General features: G+C 46.4%; 1 protein-coding gene across 1 annotated transcript in view; it reads right to left on the bottom strand.

The window, feature by feature from the left end:
• LOC8028254 (nuclear transcription factor Y subunit alpha) overlaps window positions 1–22,516 on the bottom strand; it is a 53,222-nt gene that overhangs the window by 8,514 nt on the left and 22,192 nt on the right. The window contains exons 4-8 of the mRNA XM_029991788.4: window positions 20,265–20,312; window positions 16,877–16,988; window positions 15,334–15,446; window positions 12,454–12,693; window positions 5,352–5,537 (exon numbers count right to left, since the gene is read on the bottom strand). Coding sequence (XP_029847648.2) covers window positions 5,352–5,537; window positions 12,454–12,693; window positions 15,334–15,446; window positions 16,877–16,988; window positions 20,265–20,312 — 699 coding nt within the window. The remainder of the gene's footprint in view (window positions 1–5,351; window positions 5,538–12,453; window positions 12,694–15,333; window positions 15,447–16,876; window positions 16,989–20,264; window positions 20,313–22,516) is intronic.

Genomic DNA, 22,516 nt, shown 5'->3' on the forward strand with positions numbered 1-22,516 from the left:
ATTGCTTGTAGCCAGCTCGCTCGTTCATCCGGGTCCGATGGTATTTCGTGGAGCGCAAAGTTCCTTTCTTGACCTGGCTTCCGTCTGCTTGAACCACAATGTGGTATGCAGCAGGTCATGCCTGAAATAGGACGTCATGATTAGGGCCAAACCATCCTTTTCTCTTCCTTATCTGAATATAATAGTGATCACTCGTGTATCTGCAATTAAATGCTTTGTCATCTTCTGTGTGTAACATTCTTTACATATGTGAACTTCGACTGATAAACTGTGCGCATTGTCGTAAAAGGAGTATGTTCAGTGTTTATTTGTAACATATTTGGGGTTCTGCGTATTGGATTTCATTTCTGAGCAAAATGCATGCAGAGTTTTTCGGAGTTTTAGTTTGTGGTACCTGAAATTCAGAGTGGCTTTTCTAGCCGAAGTGAATGAAAGGTAGAAAGCAGCAGTTTCCAAATTTAGTAAAGGAGCCTTTTCATGTGTGAAACATATTCGATTGTGGTTGTAGGGAGGCTAGCTTATTTTTATTACAAAAGACTAAACAGCAATTTTGTGACACCTACAATTGGAAATTGACACTAAAAACGAAGTGAATCGTAAGCTGGCTCGCGGAACCACGGTGATATAAAGGCCTGTTGGGTTTATTAAAGCTGGCAGACCCAAAAAATTTCGAGTTTTTACGACAAATCTAACTTGACAAAATTTATAAATAACAAAATTTTTTATCGGCAAGTGTTTTCTGGTTTTTATTGGCTTTATTCAAAAACGCAGAACCTATTGCAGGTTTAAAGGGACACTGACAGTGTATTTATGCTTGCCAAGGTTTTTATTTGTACATTACATATGAGAGCCCAACTACCCGGAAAACGATTCGCTGCTCAAAATTTGTTTTCTTTCCGATCGAGAACTGGCCGGTTTGAGTCGCGCTTTTACTCTCTTCTCTGTGGCCATATGCCGTTTTTTATGGTTTAGACACAACCACCAAAGATCAGAGTCGTACGTCATCGAAGGCAGGCACACAATATTAGAAATGGAAAAGACATATGATGCCCATTATTTGTGGCTTCTAAAAAGCTGCAAATACGTTGTTTTAAGGGGGAAAGAAGTATCACAGCCACCTCTCTCCTCTTCCTATATTTCTTCTTCCTCCCCAGTTCATTAAAACTTGTTGGCCTAGTTGCTTCATGGTGCAGTTTAGTAGTGTTTGCGCGACAGAAGGAAGCAGAGGGGCTTGTCCGTGTCTACTCACTTATTGTCCCTTGTGTCGCACAAAAACTTCTAGACTCCCCAGTCCAGTTTCGGTTTCGGTTTCAAGCAGTTGCGTTTTTTTTTTTTTACTTTATTAAAAATATACGTGACGCTGTAGCAACATATTGATTCGATAGTCTTCTGATGCCATAATAAATCGCCTGGCAAAAAATAAAAAAAAAAAAAAATTTGGGGGGTGTCAGTATTCTTTTGTTTTATAATGGTTTATTTAACACCACTTGCGAAGTACACATATGTTTGTGAATAAATGCTTCGAAACTCAAGCTGGATTTTCTCGGTTGATTTTTCAGAATGGTAACGTGTTAGCTACTGGACCACTTCCTTAAACTATCTCCCAGGAGTTTGTTTTTCGGCACGTATATGTGTTTGTAGTCATATATATTAGCAAGTATGCTAGCGCTAAATGACGCTGATTTATTTCAATATGATGACCTGCCTATGGAGATACTATGTAAATGATGCCTAGCACGTACCAGTACTGATATATGCACCATTTTCGCTCCAAACAGGCTTCTAAAAATACGAAATGTCACCACATCTGTAATAAAGCTAAATTAATCCTCATACTGATATGTGGTCTACGTGTCAGATGAGACCTAAATAAATCGCAAAAAATTCGTATTTGCGAGCTACAACACTGTAATTTATCACGCAAGTTCGGCTAGGTGGTGAATTTAGTTACTTAAAATATCAAGAAAAATACTTCCCTCAGTCAAAAGTTACAAGGGAAAATCAATAAATTACCACGTATCTCGATCTAAAAAAAAAAAAAAGAAACCGTGGTTGTAGGCCATTGGGGTGCTTGATTTAACAAAAGCGTGGACGGGACAGCCTTGATATCGTCCCCCGTTTTTGTCTACCAAACTTCCCAGTGGCCCACAAGATTGTGGCTTCACCTTATGTCGGCCCATAGAACTTTGCTTGTTTTTTTTGAGTGGGTCTAGTCTGTCCTTTTTTTTATTTTCAGAAATAAAATCCACTACCGAGCCGAACTTCTGCGGGCAATTACACTGTCGTAGCTTGCAAATCCGATTTTTTAAAGATTTATCTAGGTCTCGTCTGACATCTGGACCACGTACGCTGTATAAATTTCGGTAATGTACGAAGCCCAAGAAAATTATTTCTTTTTTTATGTGCTACTGGCAACTGATGAAAGCAGGCGAGACATAGACATGAAACCGATATAAGACATGAGATGTTTTGACGAGGGGAGAGAATGGCAGATTTTATATTTTCTCAAGAGCCGAGCTGGTATATGTGCAATTTTAAAATGACAGTTGAACCACCAAAATATAGCATTCCGTAGTTTTCTTATACAGGCGTGCTATAAAATTATTTGAGACATACGCTACTTCTCTGGAAAATTGTTTGACGGAACATTAGGACGTTTTCGCGTCTAGAATGCTCTGTTTTGGGGTCGCGCATGCAGTTGCGCCGCTATTTACCGGGCTTGTGAGAGCACTAAATGGTAGCTTCGCGGTGATTATTTGCGTTCATGTTCATTATATTATTTAGAGTTATTCTGTCACTCACCTGCTAACAGTCGTTGCACGCCGTTTCCGTCCCCGCCCGAGAAAGCGCCGAAATTCCGTTTTAGCAGACGAAGCGTTCGGCGGTCGGGCCGCACCAGCGCCTCCTGGCTACACTTACCTTGGTTTAGCACAGAAGTCGTTTGATGGCGCCACTTACCCGTACACGGCACGTGTACCGCCCTGAAAGCGGAGCTGACAGGCATAGTACACTTATCTAGGAGGCTCTGGGCAGGGCCGCCAGTTACTTGGGTGACGGCGGCCGACGAACATTTATTTTCTTTGTTTTCCTTCCTCTCAAAACTCTGACTGACTGAACGTTTATTTTTCTACGTGTTCTTCCCGCGCGTGCCGACTTCAAGCAGCAAGAAAACAGTACTTAAAACAGACCACGACGAACAAGAACGCTGGATTCACCGACTCCGACGAAGCGTATAGGCCTAGCAGGCATTCCGACTCGGCGCTGCGTTGCTTCGTCGCAAGACCGTCTGCCTACGACCGGCTGGCGTGCTAAATGGAATATGCCCGCGCGACCCTTGTGGACCCTTCCCGTATTATAGTTTGATCACTGACCTCAATTCTAGATTAAGAGGTGAGGAGGTCAATCTCTTCCCCTTGTTTTCCGAGGCAGTGTTGACGAACACTCGTCGAAAAGGGACTCTCGTCGATTCTATCTTCTTGTTTTGTGTGATATAGAGCTGAAATAAACGCCGTATGGATTGCCTTCGTAACACGGTATGTACACTTTGTTATTGGTATGCCATTTTTATTCTGACAGACTGCACGTCACTGTCGACCCCGGTCCAACCTTTCTTTGCCGAGCGTCGCGTCAGTATCGAGTTGCAATCGTAAAAGAACGGTCCCGAAGCGCTTACCAACAGCGCGAATACAAGACTTCCATCAAGCGCGCGCGTCCGCTCCGAGTGTAAGCAGGTATTTACGTGGCTCTTGCTGACACTCGTAGTTCAAACGTATCTTTTTTAACGTCGGCTCGCTCCTGCATCTCCGAGGCCGCGAAAAACGCCATCTACGTCGCTTTGCAAACGACTGACACGGGCCGGCCCTTCTGCCAACAATGACGGGGTGGTGACAAGACTCGCTGCACTTCCCAACAGGCATACCGGCGTATGGGACTAGTCCCATGCTGTCGCTGTAGCGCAACATATCTCATTGAATTTCGCTCAGCTGCGATGCGGCGATGAGAGGCGCCGATTCAGGAAATACGTCGGTGACATCAGCGCAGTAAAACCTACCGGCGCACCCCAACTCGTTGCCGCTAACACTCCCATTCTCCTACTGCCGAGAGAACTTCCGGTTCCGGAAACGGTCTACGTCACGGCTTCTTTTGCGGTCAGTTGGAGAGAATGAAAAAGTCGATATTTCAATAATTTTTTGTGTAAAAGTTAATAAACCGAGACGAAAACGGATGCCTGTTCGGCATTCAGTGAACATTGACAGTTTAATGTAAAAGTTATCTGGAAAAAGTAAAAAGGTCATTTCATGGTCCCTTTAATCGAAGCGCGTGAAAATTTTGGCACATTTGCACGGTGCAAAATAATTCTGAGAATGATAAAACTAACACTGACCATACGCAACAGTCATGACAGAGCACACAAACCTACACAGGCATGAAGCGAGGGACTAAGAATTGTCAACCTGGCTATGACAATATTCGATGAATGATATAGCGAGAGGACCTACGTTACGATGCAATTTTTCTCGTTCTTCCGGTCACTTCGAAACGGCGGCTCATAGACACGGATGTCGGCAGTCGCAGTGGGCGCATGTTGCTAGCAACGCTTTAGTACGCACAATGAAGCAACCAAAAACTACTTGCGAGGCCTGTACTTACTTGTTTTCTAGCTTTAGTTTGCACGAAAACACGAACGTCGCACACAGGGGGTGAAGAAAAAAGCAGAATGCGGCAAATCCTGGGCGCCGACATTGGCGACCCCAAGAGAAAGAAAGAGAAAAAGCGACAGAAGAGCGGAAAAAGAAAGCAGACAAAAGGTTAGGCGTGCTCGTTTTGCCGCCACGAGTCGAAGTCGCTCGAGCGCTTGTCGACTTTATTTAGTTTCATACAACGTGCGATTCTGGTGTTTTCTTGCAAAGTAAGCTATAAAAGAACAAGGTAGAGGCCTTACGGGTGATGTTTTGCTACTTCTGTCGGCGTATTAAGGCGTCGCCAGCGATATGGGCCCGTTGGGACCACGGGAACCCCTGCTGGGACCGCCCACGTCCGCGCCTGGACGTTCCCAAGCGGCCCCAATGAGTGGGACCTTTCCCTCTAGATTATTAGATTAACTCTACGGTTGCACTTTATACAAATAGGAATTAAGTGGACAAGCCCTCGAACGGCTCGATTTGTCGCGGCAAAACAAACGCGTCCAAATTTTGTTCGCTTTCCTTTTCCACTTTTCCATCACTTTCTTTTCTCCAGACCACTGACGTCGCTGCCTACGATTTGTCACGTTCAACTCGTGTCTTTGTCCCCCCCGCCGGTCCGCGAAGCGTGTTTCGGGCGCCACTTTTCCCCGCGCCAGGAAGGCTCACCTCCATGGCGTGGAGTCCGTTGGAGACGTCGTCCTGCTGGGACCCGTCGGCCGAGTTGTGGTTGCTGTTCCCGTCACCCGGCGACCCCACGCCATTGTCCTTGCGCGAACTGCCCGAGTGGAAGCGGCCGCCCTCTCCCCGGATCCGGTTCATGGCGTGCCGGTGCCGCGACTCGTGCAGGTACTTCTGCGGGAAGGAAAGGATGCGCCGGCCGGACCGGGCGTTACTCCGTGGCCTGGACCGACACGCACGGCCAAACCCTTCGAATCGGGTGACGACTTGTGTGCCACCCAGTCAGCGCTTGGAATGACGCGTCAAAGTTAATGCGGCACGAAAGGACGAGGAAAAAAAGACCAGCGCCGATTGACGTTTAACCCTTTGGAGTCATGTGTCGGGTGACCCCAGACAAAAAAATATTCAGGTTCTGGTCAAATGTCGGGGCTCCCCCGACAGGCCCATTTCTCCTTTGAGGTCAGGTGTCGGGCGCGCCCCGACAATGTCAACTTGCGCCATCTGTCATCGGGAATGTAAACTAGACTTCTTCGACCTTCGAAAAGTGCTGCAAATGACGCTACACATTTTTTTTTTTTTTTTTTTTTTTGCGAACTGCGCGGGCGGGAATGCTGCGCGCCCTTTTACGAGTTCATCATGGCAACCTTTACTCCGTCCGCATATTACGGAAAGGCTTGTGACTCAAGTGACAGTGAATGTGATTTTAGTGGAGAAGACACCTATGATGTAAAGGAGGCCTCTGAGATAGTCTCTGATGAGTCCTCAGAGAGTGATGGTGACAGTACCGAGAGTGATGAGGAGACATGCGCCGCCGCCACCGCGCATGCCTATTTTTTTTGTTGCTGGAAGTGGGAGTAGTCAACAGCTACCATTCACTTCTGCCTCGAAAAACTCAGCGAAGGCGAGCAAGCACCGCAGCACCTCACGTTTGGGAAGGCATTGATAAAGGACCTTGTTGGAAATGTCCGCAACCAGCCAAGGAAACGGGGGCGCTCTTCTGATGGAGACTGTGAAGAGAGACTGAGTGGAAAGAACCACTTTATTTATAAACTCGATGGAAGCAAAAACAAGGACTGCGCCATCTGCAAGAACAGAAAAACCAAGGGGCAACGGCGCGAAACAGTGTTCTACTGCAAAACCTGCACTTGTCAACCTGGCCTGCACCCTGGCGCTTGCTTTGAAAAGTACCACACGCTGCGCAAGTACCGCTAGCATTTCAAGAACTGAAAGCACCCAGGAAAATGCAGAGTTATTTTCAATTGAACATATTACTATATTAAAATAAAAACGTTAAATTTCAAGTCACTTGTTGCTTGCATCACTTTTGCATAAACTAATTCTGACCTGAGGGGCCGACAAGGGGAAAACTCACATGACCCCAAAAGGTTAATGGACGACTCCGTTGAACGTCGGTCATCGATCGTCGCATCTTCTACTGTCCCTTCTGTTTCTAACGACCCACAAACTAAACTGGGTGTCACTCTATGATCGAGACTGGTGGGTCGTACTAAATGCTTCAAAGGGATACTTCAACAAAATTTGAAATATACCCGTCGTGTTCAAAAATAGGTTGAATAAGATCCACAATATTTATAAATGACAATCGCACGTTTGTATTTTGGGCCTGGTGGCTGTATTTTTCGTTATAAACGGCTCACCCTGGCAAGCGCTCAGAAAGCAGCCAGTGAAGAGCACGTGACATCTCCCGCAATCGCGACGTAGTTCGTCTCGGGGCAAGCAAAGCTGCAGCAAGGCTGACGTCGAGAGGATGTTGTAGTCGTTCCAGCCACCAAAGCAGCTGCTTTTGTACGAATTTTGAGTGACAAGTTAGTCTTCTCTAATCTTATAGAGGGACAATAGCGACTTCTGGTCACACAAAAGAGATTCTTGAGGAGAGGGGAGTTCCTCTTTCATCTCCTCTCGTGGTGGCCGGAGGCAGGACAGTTACCGTCACTGCCAGTAAAGAGCCCTAGGCGGGCATTACAAACGAGGAGTTAGCGACATACACCAGGTGCTCTTTGCTAACCGTTTAATTTGTTTTAAAATTCCTTTTCTGTCTTTTTTAACAGGACATTGGTGTGTCCGACGTGATACTGCTCCTTTGAACACGTATAGACCAAAAAATAAGAGCCGAAATCTCGTTGTAGTATCCCTTTAAACCGGACAGCGGGTTACAGCTCCCAGCCAGTCTTTTAGTTAATTCTTTGACGGTCGTCGCCGCACAGCCAAGGCGGCGATTACGCATTTGGAAGTGCCCGCCTAAATACGAAACCATGCACACCGCGGGAGGTGTTGCTATTTGTTCTCTTTTGCAAAATATAAAAGTTATATTCGCGCAGTGTTTCACCTCTGTGGAGCTATTTATAGTTTTGAAATAAGACGCTCCGCGCAGGTGATACGTCCGATGTGGTTGCTTTGCATCTCGGCTGCTCCGGCGGTAGTGGCAATTGGAGTGCCGGTTCTTCCGCCACAGACTTTTAGCACTTCGCAGAATCGAATTCAGAGGATAAAAGCTTACCATCCAGAGGAGAAGCTCCATAAAGTACCTCCAGCTCATAATCGCAAACTGCCGGAACAGCGCGAAAGCAGGCGCGCCAAAAGGAAACCGAATGGAATAAAGACGACAACTTTTTGCCTGCCATATTTCCATGCGACACTTCTGACTTTGAACAGCAAGCAAGCGCTGCATGTGCTCCCACTAGACAATTAAGAAAAAAACCCGCGCAATTACCGCCTCTTTATGAAATTCCCTTGGAAACAAAAAATTGACCACTGGAAAACTCCGAAGAAAAAGACTCAACCGCCAAATGGTTAATAGGGACTTTTAGTGGCTCATTCTTGCATTCAGACACTCTCCCGGTGCAAATGCGCACGCGTCACATCGTTATTGGGTTATTAGGGCGCAAAAACATTCGACTAAAGCCCCTCAACTTTGCTAGGGCTATGCCATCGACGTTACATTCCCCGATCGTCTCGAGTGCACCACCATCACCTTGTTCTATAGTGCCGAGCAGGCGCAATCCAACTTCTACCACTTATAGAGACGCCTGGGCTCAAGAATGAACAGCTAGAACGCGACGCCTTCGCGAGGCTCATCCGACTCGTTTTACCGCGGTATTTGGGTACCTTAGTAGCATGTCCGGGATTTCTACTCGCATAGCTTGGGGACGACCAAATCTGGTTCACGTTCGAGGCAGACCACCGAGTCGTTAACCCCCAAAGCGTGCAAATCCCTCCGGGACCCCGGTACACTTTCAAACAGATCCCATGTTGCTGCGGTACGAGTGCCCGACAAGAAAAACGTCGTTTTGATAAAAGGTGATAGCCGTCACCGCACAGACGAAAACTATTTGTGATAAAATAAACGACAAAGCATTCAATTTATATTGATAGGCTCACGAAGTGACAACGCCACGATCGTCGTTGCTTCGGTCCTTCCACGCGATCAAACAGTGCCTTTATCCTCTTGTTTTCGTCAATATAGTCGCCCAAGTCGTTTTGTGTTAAGATTTGAGGAGGCTGAACGGCTCAGTCTAAAACAAGTTGACCCGCGCAAAACGAAGAAGGCTCTTTCCCGCGAAAAGGGTTAGGTAAACTATGCTCGTGTACAACATACAAGGTGGCGGATCTGTATCGGTAGCACGCAATCTCTAACCCAGGGGCGTCGAGCATCGCGCGCACGTCGGAGAGAGGTTTGTTGGCGATAATTGGGATTCCGACACGCAAATTCCGGAGCTTTGGATCGGTCCCAAAGCTTGGCTGATATCGTATCTTTCTGTTGCAGACTGTTTGAACATTTCTGAAGGACGTAACTGTGTTTCCTGCAATTTCCAAAAAGGCTTCAGATAACTGGCAGCAATGCTACCGAACAAGGCGGCTGAGGTGTCGCGACTCAGAAGCGTAGCTTACTTCGTTGCTCTAGCCAGACCCATTGAAGGGATAGTGAAGCACTTTCCAAGAAAGCCGAGTTAGAAATGAACTTCTATAGCTTTTCGTCCCATGAATTCAGTTATTGCACCTATCTTGGGCAGAAGCAAATATAAACCGCAGTTACATTGGAAGATACGTGCAGCGTTTGTTGCAGGTCATGCAACGAGCCTCTCTGCAGCCCATTATCTGTCCAAGGCGTTGTGACGTCGTCGTCGGCATCTCCGCGCCAGCTTAGTTATAAGCGAGGATGACCTGACCCCGCCCTTGAAATCACTTTTGTTAGTTTATCTCTCCACTTTCGTAGCCTCCCACGCTCGGCGCGCAGCAACGGGTGGGGCTGCGTCGAAATTTTAATTAGCAATTACGACGCTCCTACTAATAAGATGGAAAAAAAAATTGAGACATACATTTTAAGGGGCCTACATCAAAACCAATTCAAGGACCTCTTCAGCCTCCCTTTAACCCTCCTACGGTCGAGCTTCCTTTTTGACGGGGTAACATAAAGAATAAGTAAACGCGCGTGTTTATTTTTAAATTATGCAACGCAAGCATGTACTGGTGCTTGCAAGCTGCTTAGATAGAGAAGCACCCAACAGAAATATTGAGGGCGGAAAGTTGTCGCCTTTCTTCCGCTCGGTTTCGTTTTGGCACGTCGGCGTTCATGACGCGTTGGCAGTTTTACTTCTTACGGAGTTCCTTCGTCCGATGACGAGCCCTCCTCCTCCAAACTCGACTCCGAGAAGCACGGAAAGTCTAAATCCCAAAAGCGAAAAGCATTCAAGGGCCAGCGTGTAATTTCGGAACTATCAACGGCCCCGGTGAAGCGAAATGCAGCATAAATAAAACAATTACAGTCTGCCAAAGACGTAAGAGAGAGCGGCACCTTCCAAAGTCGCGCCATTTCGCATCTGGGTAGGCACTTGGAAATGCTTGATCGCAGTTGTGTGTTTACAGCGATGACACTGAATGGGTTAAACCAGGCAACACCTTGAACCACCTAGTCAGAGTTTCGGTATAATAGGAAGCTTCGGTAGATTGCTTTTGTATTCCAATAACAACGAGAGCTACTTCACCGGCGGCCTTGTGCGCGCATCATTTCATCAGCTTAAATTCATCTACCAAAAGTCTAATTTCTGCAATTAAGCTCTACCCAATATACAAAACATCAAGCCTAAGTCCTTTGACGGTGATCGTGCTAAAAAGTCTGATCCGTGCAACGGAAGCGCTTTTTCGTAACCGAGTGCACGCTCCTCCGTCTTACGGACTGACGGAAGTACGGGAAAATATCTGCCCTTCCCCTCAACCTATCCGACCAAACCCCAGTGCCTTCCCTAAATCAATCTTGCCTCTTGCAACTGCGGGTGGGGTCTACCGGTAATGCAACCGAGAGGGTGGTTCACACTGCAAGAAATCAGCCTCCCAACGGTTACTCCTACAAAGAAGTCCACACTCGTTACACGAACATAGCTAGAGTCGAGCGAAGGGAAAAACAAGTGCCGACACGTCGAGCGTACGTTCCCAGCGACTACAGATGGGCAGTTGTAGGTGGCCTTTTTAAGAAGACCGACGAATGCCTATACTTGGTGACAGGTTAAGTGCTCGGAGGAAACTCCTTCCATTCCTTTCCACTTTAGCAGAGCAGACGCTGGAGAGAAGGTGACCTCCTTTCCAACATCGGCCTGCTAAAGTGGAAAAAGGTTGAGTTCTCTTAACCTGTCACTGATAGTAGGTACCTTGTCTTGTGAGGGCAATGCATGTTGCACAGGTGAGCATTCATACGCAACATGCGCAAGATAGGATGCTTACATAACACAAAAAACAACATATACTATAAGACACGAAATAATGGTGCATGGAAACGTAAATGAACCACATAATAAACTCTCCTCGATGACAGTCATCCACGACACATTATATTATAGCACACTTACGTTTGTAGGCACCGTTATTTGGCATCTCACAGAATGGCATAATGTAGTCTTTTTGTGTTGAGTGAGCTTGCTACCTTCTGCGTGCTGCGTACGAATGCTCACGAGTGCGACATTCATTGCCCGCACCTGTTTAGGAATTCGGCGCACCTACACTATCAATAAAAAGTAAATCGATAAGCTTGGGGCATAAGAAGATACCTATAGGCACGCACAGCGCAACATAATAACGCAAAGAAACCTCACCACAAAACAAGCTAAAAACACATACCGTATTTATTCGAATATAGGTCGACCTTTTTTTTTCGGAAATGTTGTCAAAAATTAAGGGTCGACCTATAATCGTGACCAAAAAATTTCGACCTAATTCGCGACCAAAATTTGAAACCCTACCGAGGGTATGGAGCTATCAATCACCTAGCCGGCGTCGCGGTAGAGCCGCGCGGCTTCTTGTTTCAGAAAGCTTTTGATGCACAAACACAACCGAACAGCAGCAGCCGACAGCCCGCGGCCGCCGGCTACGGCTCTCGCGCACATTCCCTCGGCGTCGGGTTTCGCCATCACGCCTGTAGCGTTCCCCTCGCTGGGCAAGGGGGAAGGGGAGGGAGAGCAACGCGATGCGCCATGCACTTTGCCCTCCTATGCGCTCCATTCCTCTCCCTCACAAACGCGCACACACACACACAAAAAAAAAAAAAAAAAAAAAAAACATCGAAGGTACTTTAGTTTGTTTTTTTCGGCGGGTCACGTGTTGCTCACGGTGCTCGCAGCGTTGCTCATGTCTTTGTATTTGGTCTTTCGTTGCTCGCCCGTCTCCACCTTCTTTCGTTTCTTCATGTCGTCATTTTACAACGGTGTCAGTGAGGTATTGTTGCCAATTTGTGAGGATGTCTACCAAGCTGACGAAGCTTCGGACGATGATATGTCCGAAGTTCCGACGATGAATAAGTTTTTGACATCGCCCTGTGATTTAGCTGAGAGTGCTGTAAACAAAGGTTTGTTTCTTTTGCCCTAACTTTCCCCTGTTCCTTAAAAAAAAAAAAAAAAAAAGGTTGACCTATATTTGAATTATTTTTTTTTATTCTCGGTGGGCTCAATAAATAGGGGTCGACCTATTTTCGTGGTCGACCTATTTTCGGGTAAATACGGTACTAATACACACTGGACGGACAAGAGGCAACCTGCAAACGAAGGTTCGTCCGCGTCTAGGCCAAGGTGGGAACTGCACTCACCCTGCGCTCCTTGGGGATGCGTCCCTCCGCTTCCAGTCTGGCCCGTGCCTGCCTCCTCTTGAGGATGCGGTGGTACTGCTTGGCGTTGACGTAGAGCGGCTCTTCCTCCGCTATGTCCGCTGGCGCTGCTGAGGCGGTGGCCCCCGCGCCGGGAATCGGGATGCGCTGCACCGTCTGCAGTGTGGCCGCCCCGCCGGCACCGCCCCCCGCGTTCCCCGACACCGCATTGTTCGGCACCACCTGGGGAGAACGGCCGGCGGGAATTAAATGCCGAGCATTTATCGCAAGCGCGCGACTCCTAGCACAAACACTTCCCATAGATGTCGCGTGCAGCAGCCAACCTTAGTTTCTAATCAATGTTGGCCTTCCCGAGCACGGCGGTATACAAAATATCCTGGGGGCGCGGTCGGCACTAACCTTTTTAGGCGAGATTCGGAGATTGAGAACTCGTCCCCTCCATGCGCTGGAGAAACCAGTCACGATCATCTCAATCCCAGTATGTTTCCTCTACCTGCGTCAGCGAGCGAAGAGCTTTCCAATAATAATAGATTATATCGCTTAGTGGCACCGGTGAATGTTGTCCCGTTGAGATTTTTCGGACCGTTGAACCCACAAACACTGTAGACGTATATTCTGACGTGGATACACGAAAAACGTGGCAGTACGTCGCCATCTTTGCCACTTACAGTTGTAGGAGACAAGACGTAAGAACACGTGCGGAACAACATTGCCAAGGTGCCAAACCTTTACTCTGGATCAAGATTGAGAAACGCATGAAGGCGCAGACACAGCCGAAAAGCTGTGACTGCATTCGAAGAGGCCTGACCAGAGAAACGTAGCACAGACGCCGTCATTTGTGTGACTGCCAAGGAGGATGGGTGCAGTCCCTTTAAGGTGCATTCACACTAAGCAAAAAAAAGCGCGGTTAAATCCACGTCAACGCCGCCGTCAAAAAAAAAAATGAGGCAGTCACACAGGGCCACACGACGTCGGCGACTTCTCAAAAGGGACCTGCAGTCATATTTAAGCGTCTACCTTTTTTGCAGTTTCCACGTGTCTTGGGGTTCTGGCAAGCCAGCGGGCACGGAGAGAGTAACTAAATATCAGTGCGTCATATTTTAACCGGACAACGCGGAAACCTCCTCCACCGATGAGCCTCTTGAATCGAAAGGTCAGAAGCCAAAGAAGGGCCTTGCTGATAAGGACATGGAAAACTAAAACCCTGGTAGCTTCTAAAGTGCGAAGCAGAACCTAGAAGTTTATTAAAGACCGTTTCCTCTGAACTTCACTTTTTGCTTTCCGCTCAGCTCGTGGAGCTGATATCTTGGTAACCGCTTTGAGTAATTTTGTTCCATTTGTTTCATTATACTCTTTGGACTATGCTACAGCTCAGGACATTCCTATTTTTTAGGTTATTTTATTTTCCAATTTATGAGGGGGTTCTTTGTCTGCATGTCCTTTGTTCCTGTCCAAACTAGGTGACAAAAATTTCAATTAAAAATAATTATGGCAAAAATAAAAATAATTCAAGAATGTCATGTTCTGTAGGATACATATGGGAATATTGTCGTTGTACAACAACCCTTCTATTGTATCTTTTTAATACTGCAGGCTCCAGAAAGACCAAAGCAGAAAAGTTTGATAAATCAAAAAGTAACTTAGATATGAAAGTGATACTTTGGTTGTATCACCACACAGGCTTTATCAACATATGTGCCAAATTTTATTAGAATCTATTGAAAATCAGATTTCTGTCGATCCCTATTTTATCCCTTAAAGGGAAGATGGGGCACTTCTACATTTGAGAAAAAACGCTTGAATGGCGTTCATTTGGCCTTTAGAATAACAGATATCACAATTATATTTCAATGCGACGCGCCGGAGAGCCATAAGAGCAATTTGAAAATAGGGCTGAAGCCCCGCCTCCCTAGCCTTGGCAAGCCAAAAGATCCATCGATGACGTCACGTACAGCGACTATCTTTCGCGTTTTTCCCGCGTTTAAAAATACTTGCGCAGTAAATGATTTTGGTATTCGGGTTCACGAGGTAACAATACAATAGAATTCACTTCTAACTCATTTTTTTCAAGAAGCTCCGTAGCTTCCCTTTAAAGAGATACTACAACGAAATTTCGGCGCTCATTTTTTGGTCTATATGTGTTCAAAGGAGTTGTATCACATCAAACATACCAATATCTTGTTAGAAAAGTCTCCAAAATGAATTTTAAAACTAATTAAAGGATTAGCAAAGAGCATGTGGTCAATGTCGCTAACGCCTCGCTTGTAATGCCCGTCTAGGAACCTTGACAGCTAGTGACGGTAACTGTCTCGCCTCCTGCCAAGACGAGAGAAGAGGGGGACGAGGAACTCCCGTCTTCCCGAGAATGCCTTTTGTGTGTTGCAGAAGTCGCTATTGTCCCCCTAGAAGATTATAGAAGCTTAACCCGTCACTTAAAATTCGTACAAAAGCTGCCGCTTCGGTGGCAGGAACGACTAGGCCATCCTCTCGACGTCAGCCTCGCCGTAGCTTTGCTCGTCCTGAGACGACCTACGTCACAATTGCGTTGGATGTCACGTGGTCTCCGCTGGGCCTTCTCCGAGTGCTTGCCAGAGTGGGCCGTTCGTAACGAAAAATACAGCCACCAGGCTCAATATACAAACATGCGATTGTCTTTTACGGACATTGTGGATGATATTCAACCTATTTTTTAACACGACGGGAATATTTCAAATTTCGTTCAAGTATCCCTTTAAGATGTGCACACAGATGTACACAATGTTTCCATCGTATGTGTAGTACACATTGCAAACCAAACAACGAGAAAGCGGAAGCGTTCACGGTTTGCTTTCCCAAACGTTGCTCGAGGAGGCGGTCACTCACCATGACAATGTTTCCGCCGCCGACGGAGGAAGGGAGCGTGATCTGCTGACCGCCCTGCGTCGTCTGCACCACCTGCTGGGTGGCAGACGGCGCTGCTGGAATCTGGATGATGCCTGAAAGCGGACAAACACGTCGGGGACCCTCAATTGCGTGCCTACAGAGGTGTTAAGGAACAGCTGAACTTCCTAAAGACAGTTCTTTTGGATAATTGGGTAGACCATGCATCACCAAGCAGAGGACCAAGGAGATCAATTCTCACACATTCAAATAGATAATGGGGGGGGGGGGGGGAGTTCGAGGAGATGCAAGAGTCTGGCAGGTATGGTTGGTAGGTCGTTTTCGGCGTCGACACTCAAGGCACGACGTGGCCTATTTGAAAATATTGCGGTACGTACCCAGCCGATAAAAAGTGTTTCGGACACGCGTGTGTGTTTTGAAGAATCCCTTATGTCCAGCTGTGGGATCATTGTGTGAAGAATGCAATATATGGGTGCGGAGGTGTCTAGGAAAGGCAAACAGAAGAGCCGATTTGTGCGTGCAGGTCATGGTTACGACGATTAGAACAGTCTCTTTTCTACTGTTTAGGTAGTAGTGAGGCACCTTTCTTTACATGCCTTGAACATTTTTTGAAACACTGAAATATTTGAAGCAATCCTTCGAAGCAATCGTCTACAATCACCGCTCGCTGTGCCCGAGATGGAAAAGGTAGGGAACACCATGAACGGAATCGCTGACGATGTATTTGTAGTGCTAGTCTCGCAATACCCTACTACCATCGCAAAGCTACAGAAAGAGTGCCAACGATGGGAAGGACACCGAGACAGGCACCATAGCCTACCCCGCACCTCCACCAAAAGATGTTACGTCGATATAAAGTCTCGCACTAAGGAGTGAAGCCAACGGGGTGGCTCAACGTTGGGTTTTAATCTGACCGCCGGCCAGTGCGCGAGCCAGAACACGCTGCTGGCCGCTGGCCCGTTGCGCTCTTCCTCCTCTCCGTATCAATATACTCATTATGCGGTTCAATTTGTTTTTCTCTCGTGGTGTGACCCATTTTCGGCAAGTAGAAATTCTTGTTTAGGCGATTTCTGTTTCCGGTTTGCTCCTTCGTTATTCCAGAATGGGGAACCATTTGTATTCGGACTTCATTGCAAACACAGAGGTCTATGGATTACTAATGAACCCCGAGCCCAATGACTAAGGAAATGTGGAACTTCTGTTCCGAACAAAGAAAGTGTGAGGTCGACCCAAAAAGAGCGCCTCCGGGTTGCAAGGCTGAGGTATTATTTTGCGTAGTACCGTTTCTCAAAAAGTATGGCATGAGCTGAGAAAGCCATCTAAGGTCAAAGCCACGCAGACGTTAATTAACGTTGTGCCCATAAATAAAATTGTATTTGATAAGCAAATATATTTTATAAAGTGCGATACTGTGTTATCGGGACTGAAATTTGCACCTGGCAATCAAAGGGTTACGGTAGAGCAGGCGACGTTGCAAAGATTAAATGGCTCCCGAGGGTGAAAAATGAGGCCATCGTAAACGCACCTCCGTGTCCCTGCACAAAGTTGCTTCCGTCTACGGTGACCGGCTGGTAGACCAGAGTCTGACCGTCTGACGTCTGCAGAATCTGGCCCTGCTGTGGCTGCTGGATGATGATCTGGACACAGGGAGGAAGCACATCATCTTTTTTCATCATTTTATCGTAACTTATCATAGTTTATAATAACCCACCATAACTTCATGATAACTTATCGCCATCAGCACACTTTTGTGATAACTGATTCTAATTAACATAATTTTATAACTTATTGCAACTAGCACGATTTTACTATAACTTCTCACAATTAACATATATCTGTGATCACTTATCATAATTTTATCATACTTAACAGTTTCAAAATACTAGTCACAATTTTTTCATAGTTATAATCATTTTATCACAACTTACATCATTTTATAGTAACTTAACTAGTAAAATTCGTTGAGCTGCAAACGCGTAAGACGAAAAAATAAATCCTAATGTTTTTCCAAAATTTAGCAAAATATAGAATTCAAGAATGAAACCTACCCTTTGCAGATCTCTTGAATGTACTACACCATTTATTGTGGAAATATATTAACTAGTTTTTCTAGTTAGTTTTTGTCAATATTAGACAGGTTTGTCTCAACTTTTTCAGGCAATTGTTAGTGTTTGCACAGTAGAGTGTGTACCTTCTGTTGTCTTTACTGTATGCAATGCTCGTTTTCTTCGTCTACTATGACCTTTTGTTAGGTCCCAGTGTTGCAAAATAAATAAAATTTTAAGTTAGCTTAGTTAGCAAGATACTAATTCGACAAAACCAAAGTATCTAGAATGGCCGTACAAGAGGAAGCATTCGTGCAGGTTGGAATAAAATTCACCAGATTACTGAAAGGCAGAAAGATGCACTTTGAGGTGCATCAAGGAGAGGTACTCCACTAAGTCGGCACCTTTTTTAATACAAAAAAGAAAACACTCCCACCAAAGCCCTAAAATTACTATGGTGCCGCCCAACCAGACAGATCTGTCAAAGATGTTTATGTTCCAGTGTGTTTCTTGCACAGTTCCCTTTCCTCCCTATAACCTAAAGCCCAGAAATCCCTAAAACTTCCCTCGCCTCTGTTCCAAAAGTAGAAAAAAAAAAAGAATGTCCGAAACTTTGGTTTTTTATTCTATTCAAAGTGACTAACAATTCTCGAACTTTCCCAGCTAAATCAAATCCCAGAGGACACCAGCTCTTCCCATCGCTAAAAGCTCTCCCTCTTCCCACCTCCTGGGATCCTCTACTGTAGGCAACAACTTAAAAAATGTGGGCGTGGCGAGTGTCGAGCACCCCATCGTGACTCTATGGTCAATGAGATTGCAGCATCGGTCCACAAAGTCCCCAAAGAATGATTCACGAAGCAACAAGGGTGAACAAAAACCAGACACCTTTATCATTAAACGGTTGTTTTGGGGACTAACGAACATCTGGTTTATTCATTTCCAATCTATACACCAACTCAACTCTCCTACGTCACGCCGCGGTGGTGGCGCGCCGGACGCACTTCCGGTCTGTGGTGGTGGGCAGAAGTCGCCGTGCCAGACATGCATTCCTGTGTTCCCTTGGAAGAAACGAGACGAAAAACCTGCTTTCTCGTAAAAATGCTGCGACTAGGGCTGTACCAAGAGAGTCTGGAAAGGTTTGAAGATCAGTTTTCATGTGTTTTTGCCCCCTCCGTTCGTCCGAGAACGTGGATAGTAGCCGTGAAAAGGGCAAACCAGACGCTGTCGAATTACGATTGCGTGCGCGGGCAACACTTTGTGGTCGCCAGATGTATTTGCTTTGTTCCAACATAAACGAGAGGAAACCGCCAAGTTGTCCGAACCACCCACGGGTTCAGTGCGTCTTCAAATTCACACGGCCGCCTGATCGTTCGAACTTTCGTCTGCTCTTTCAAACGTCTGCTTTTTGTCGTCTGCTCGTTCAAACAAAAGCGGCCCGTAGACCAAACTTTGACCCGGTGATTGCAATACGAAGTAATTGCAGACCACAAAAGACTTAAGTAGGCTCGGTGTAAAAAGTAGATACAAGGTGTTGATCATTGGTACCGGTGGTCATCAACGACTTGTTACGCTTGGTCTGTTCCCGCTTCCAATTTTCAGTATCGACGTCGATCATCGCCGCTACCTTCTACAATTTTGTAACACGAGCGACGTCGCTACCGAAAATAGCTGGAAGAATCTCATCATGGTTTTGGCGTCCATTCTGCGGCGTTCATACGAATGAATCGCCGCACGTCAAATTATTTAGGGAAAGTTTAGCGGCGTAACGAGCCTTGATAATTTCGCTTAAGCGATTAGAGTGGTAAGACATTGCGATGAGGACGTAGAATCGACAATTCCAACCCGAAAAAGAGTAGGCAGACTCACACAGACGCCGACAACGTGACATTCGAGTGGTTTGTTGACGCGGGACGGCAGTGCTTCTTGCCCGTACCCCATTACGCATGCGTTCGAACTGTCGTCTGCTCTTTCAAACTTGGCTGGCTGCTTTTTGTCGTCAGCTCGTTCAAACGACAGCGGCCCGGAAACCAAATGTTGACCCGGTAATTGCAGTAAGAACTAAGTGCAGGCCTCCAAACACTTTTGAAGGTTGGTTGGGGTAAGTAGGCTAAGTGTAAACAGATACAAGAAGATGTTTATCTTTATTGTTACTAGTGGCATCACCGACTTGTAATGCCCGATTCTACTTGCGGTTTTCAGTATCGACGTCCACCATCTTAGCTACGGTCCACGCTTTTGCAGTCCGAGCAACGTCGCGTCTGAGAACAGCGAGCAGAATCTCATCGTGGGAGTCGGGCTTTAGCGCCCATTCTGCGGCGTCCACGTGAAATGAATCGGCGCACGCCACATTATTCAAGCAAAGTTTTGCCTCGTTAGTTTTGCTGAAGCCGCTCAAGTAGTCAGACATTGTTAAAAGGACGTAGCATCAACAATTCCAACGCCAAAATGAGCACGGGGACTCCCACCGACGCCGACAACAACGCAATTCAATGGTTTGTTTATGGGCGACGGCGGGCTTCTTGCCCACCATCCACCGCGCATGCGCGGCGCCGGTGGCGTCCGCTAGGGGCGCTCCGGTTTGTTTGTAAACATGAGTTGGTGTATACTTAGCGGGGAACATCGTGATACCACACAACACCGGAAAGTGTGCAACAGTTTCGAGTTGCGGTGTCGCGTGAAGCAAATTTCGCCGCTAAATCTATCGACATTGCTCGATGTGGTCCTGCCAAAACACGGTGTTGTGCGACACCCCATTGTCGCGTGGTGTCAACTTCCCCGCTAAATATGGTGGGGAAATGCACAAACAGACAGACTGACAAATTTGCAGTGCCGTTGACTATGGAGAGAGGGTGAAAGCGAACCAATTACCTGCTGTCCCTGCTGCCCCTGAAGTTGGCCAATGGGAATCACCTGCAGCTGCAAGGAAAGAAGGGTAGGGCTCGTCACGTACACGGCAGGCGCACGACAGAAGAGGACAGCCCCCCAAGAATCAGCTTCTTTGTGGCATTAGAAGAACGAGTCTATTACAGTCGCGCTTTTAGTATACGGCCGAATACCGCTGGAGCGAACGACGCTTCAACTAAATTTCCCCAGCAACAAACTATATTCAATTGCTACAAGGTTTGTTTAGGTTAGTTGGTCGACGTACACTTCTCGGTAAAGCAGCGCAATGGGACAAGGACTAAGTAAATAAGAGACAGTGCGGTCACTAGTAACTCAAGGTTTATTTTGCTTACACCCCGTATATAAACGCATGGGTGAAAGCCAAATGTGGTCACTGTAACAAACCGCGGTGGTGCTTATTTCGTACAAGCACCCACCATTAACGTTTCCCATACTTGGTAGTAATTTCGCAAATTATACTTTTCAGTGTTCACCCCCTGCAAAGGGCCGGCATCAGTCAAAAATAATCACCCCGTTGCGGCGGCCACGAGACAGCCAGCAGCGATGACTGGGATGTTCAGTACGGTGACTCATAATTCGCATCTTCTCATATTCGGCCAGCGCATCGCATTTCTGCCCGTACCGAACATACGCCGAAGGTTTTACCAGTGTTCACACACAGAGTGAGATATCAAAACTCTCTATCCCTCAGTATTGTCAATAAATGATTGGAATTCGCTAGGTGCGCACATAGTCACTATAATAGTATATTCTGCTTTCCAGAATGCAGTTCTCTCGCTGCTCCGAGCTAAAACTAAAATGTCCCCCCCCCCCCCTTTTTACCCTTTTTGTCATTTCGTTTTTGCCTCTGTATTTTAATTTTAGTTTTAGTAGTTTGTAGTTAGTTTTGAGTGCATTTTTTGTATGATTGAATGCATTGAAGTAACCCTCTTTTTAGCTGACTTTTAATGTGAAAGCATTAACTGTCTCATGGAGCGAGCCGACGTCATCAGTTTGTAGCGCGAAAACGGCTCCTAGTTTCCGCGATCACCTTCAGTTCCATTGGCTGGTGCGCGTCGACGGGGCTCCCATTGGCCGCTGCGCCATGGCTTCCAAAATTCCAGAGTGCACGCGCACTAGTACGCAGCAGACGACAAAGGGAGTGGACGAGCGACTTGCACGCTTTCGCATTTACAACTCATAAGAAATGCTTAGGTGTAACTCGAGCTTTTTTTGTTTCTGAACATGTTCTAGCTATGATGGTTCATAGTGTTTTCGACAGCTTTTGTATGAATTTCTTCAACGGATTTCTTGTAGGACTGATTTTACAGGAAAACCACCGATGTGATGCCCCTTAACCCCTCAGGGGTTTCTGAAATAAATAAATAAATCATGCGGAAATAAATGTGCTTTTTCCGATTCCGTTTGCCCTGCCTTCAAAGCTCTTTATTGGCCACCATCTTGGCTTTTACAGACTTGACCAGACAAGCGCCCATGTCCAGATTAACCCAGCGGTCAGCAAAAGAGCGGTGGGCACTTTCCCCGGTATTTTACGGTATACACAGGGCGTGAGCAAAATAAACTTTCAGTTGTTAGTCGGTGCACTGTCCGTCTTTACTTGGGGTCCCGTTGCACCGCTTTACCTCGAAATATATTCAATACTCGGTCGGTCATTCCTAAAAGATAATGTATAAAACTTATCTCCGCAACAAACAATTTTTTTCAATGCCGTTTGGCTTCCACGAGGGCTCCTGTAGAAAAGTTTGTTTTGCAGTCACCAGAGTGTAAAACGCGACGTCATCTAAGCTGTGCATGTACACACCGTTGCTTTGCTTGGTGCTGCACACTCGTCGCTAATGGAGCTTGCCTACACCGACACATCCGTTCCAGTGCAATTTGACAGTAGGTGGTCAACCTTCGTACCACACCATAAGGACCAAGCCTAAGAGATTGTTTTTCTGCAGTGGCACTTTCACTCTCCCACATTGAATGTGTGGCCAAAGAGTTTGCCACGCTGGAACTTCCGCTCGAAGATAAAGCCGGAGTTCCGATAACTTCGTAAATTGCCAAGCTTGCCCCAACAAATTAAGACCATTGGCTTGGTTTTCTCAAATTTTTGCTCAGGAAGTACATATTTAAAAAGATCTCGCCGAGAAGTGCGCCACATGTCTTGCCGATTCTTTGGGTTCGCAAAAACAAACACAAGAGCGGCCGTAGTCCATAGCTGTGTGCCTCAC

The sequence above is a fragment of the Ixodes scapularis genome, unplaced genomic scaffold (assembly GCF_016920785.2).
Source record: "Ixodes scapularis isolate PalLabHiFi unplaced genomic scaffold, ASM1692078v2 PGA_scaffold7__128_contigs__length_106722199, whole genome shotgun sequence".
Classification (NCBI taxonomy): domain Eukaryota; kingdom Metazoa; phylum Arthropoda; class Arachnida; order Ixodida; family Ixodidae; genus Ixodes; species Ixodes scapularis.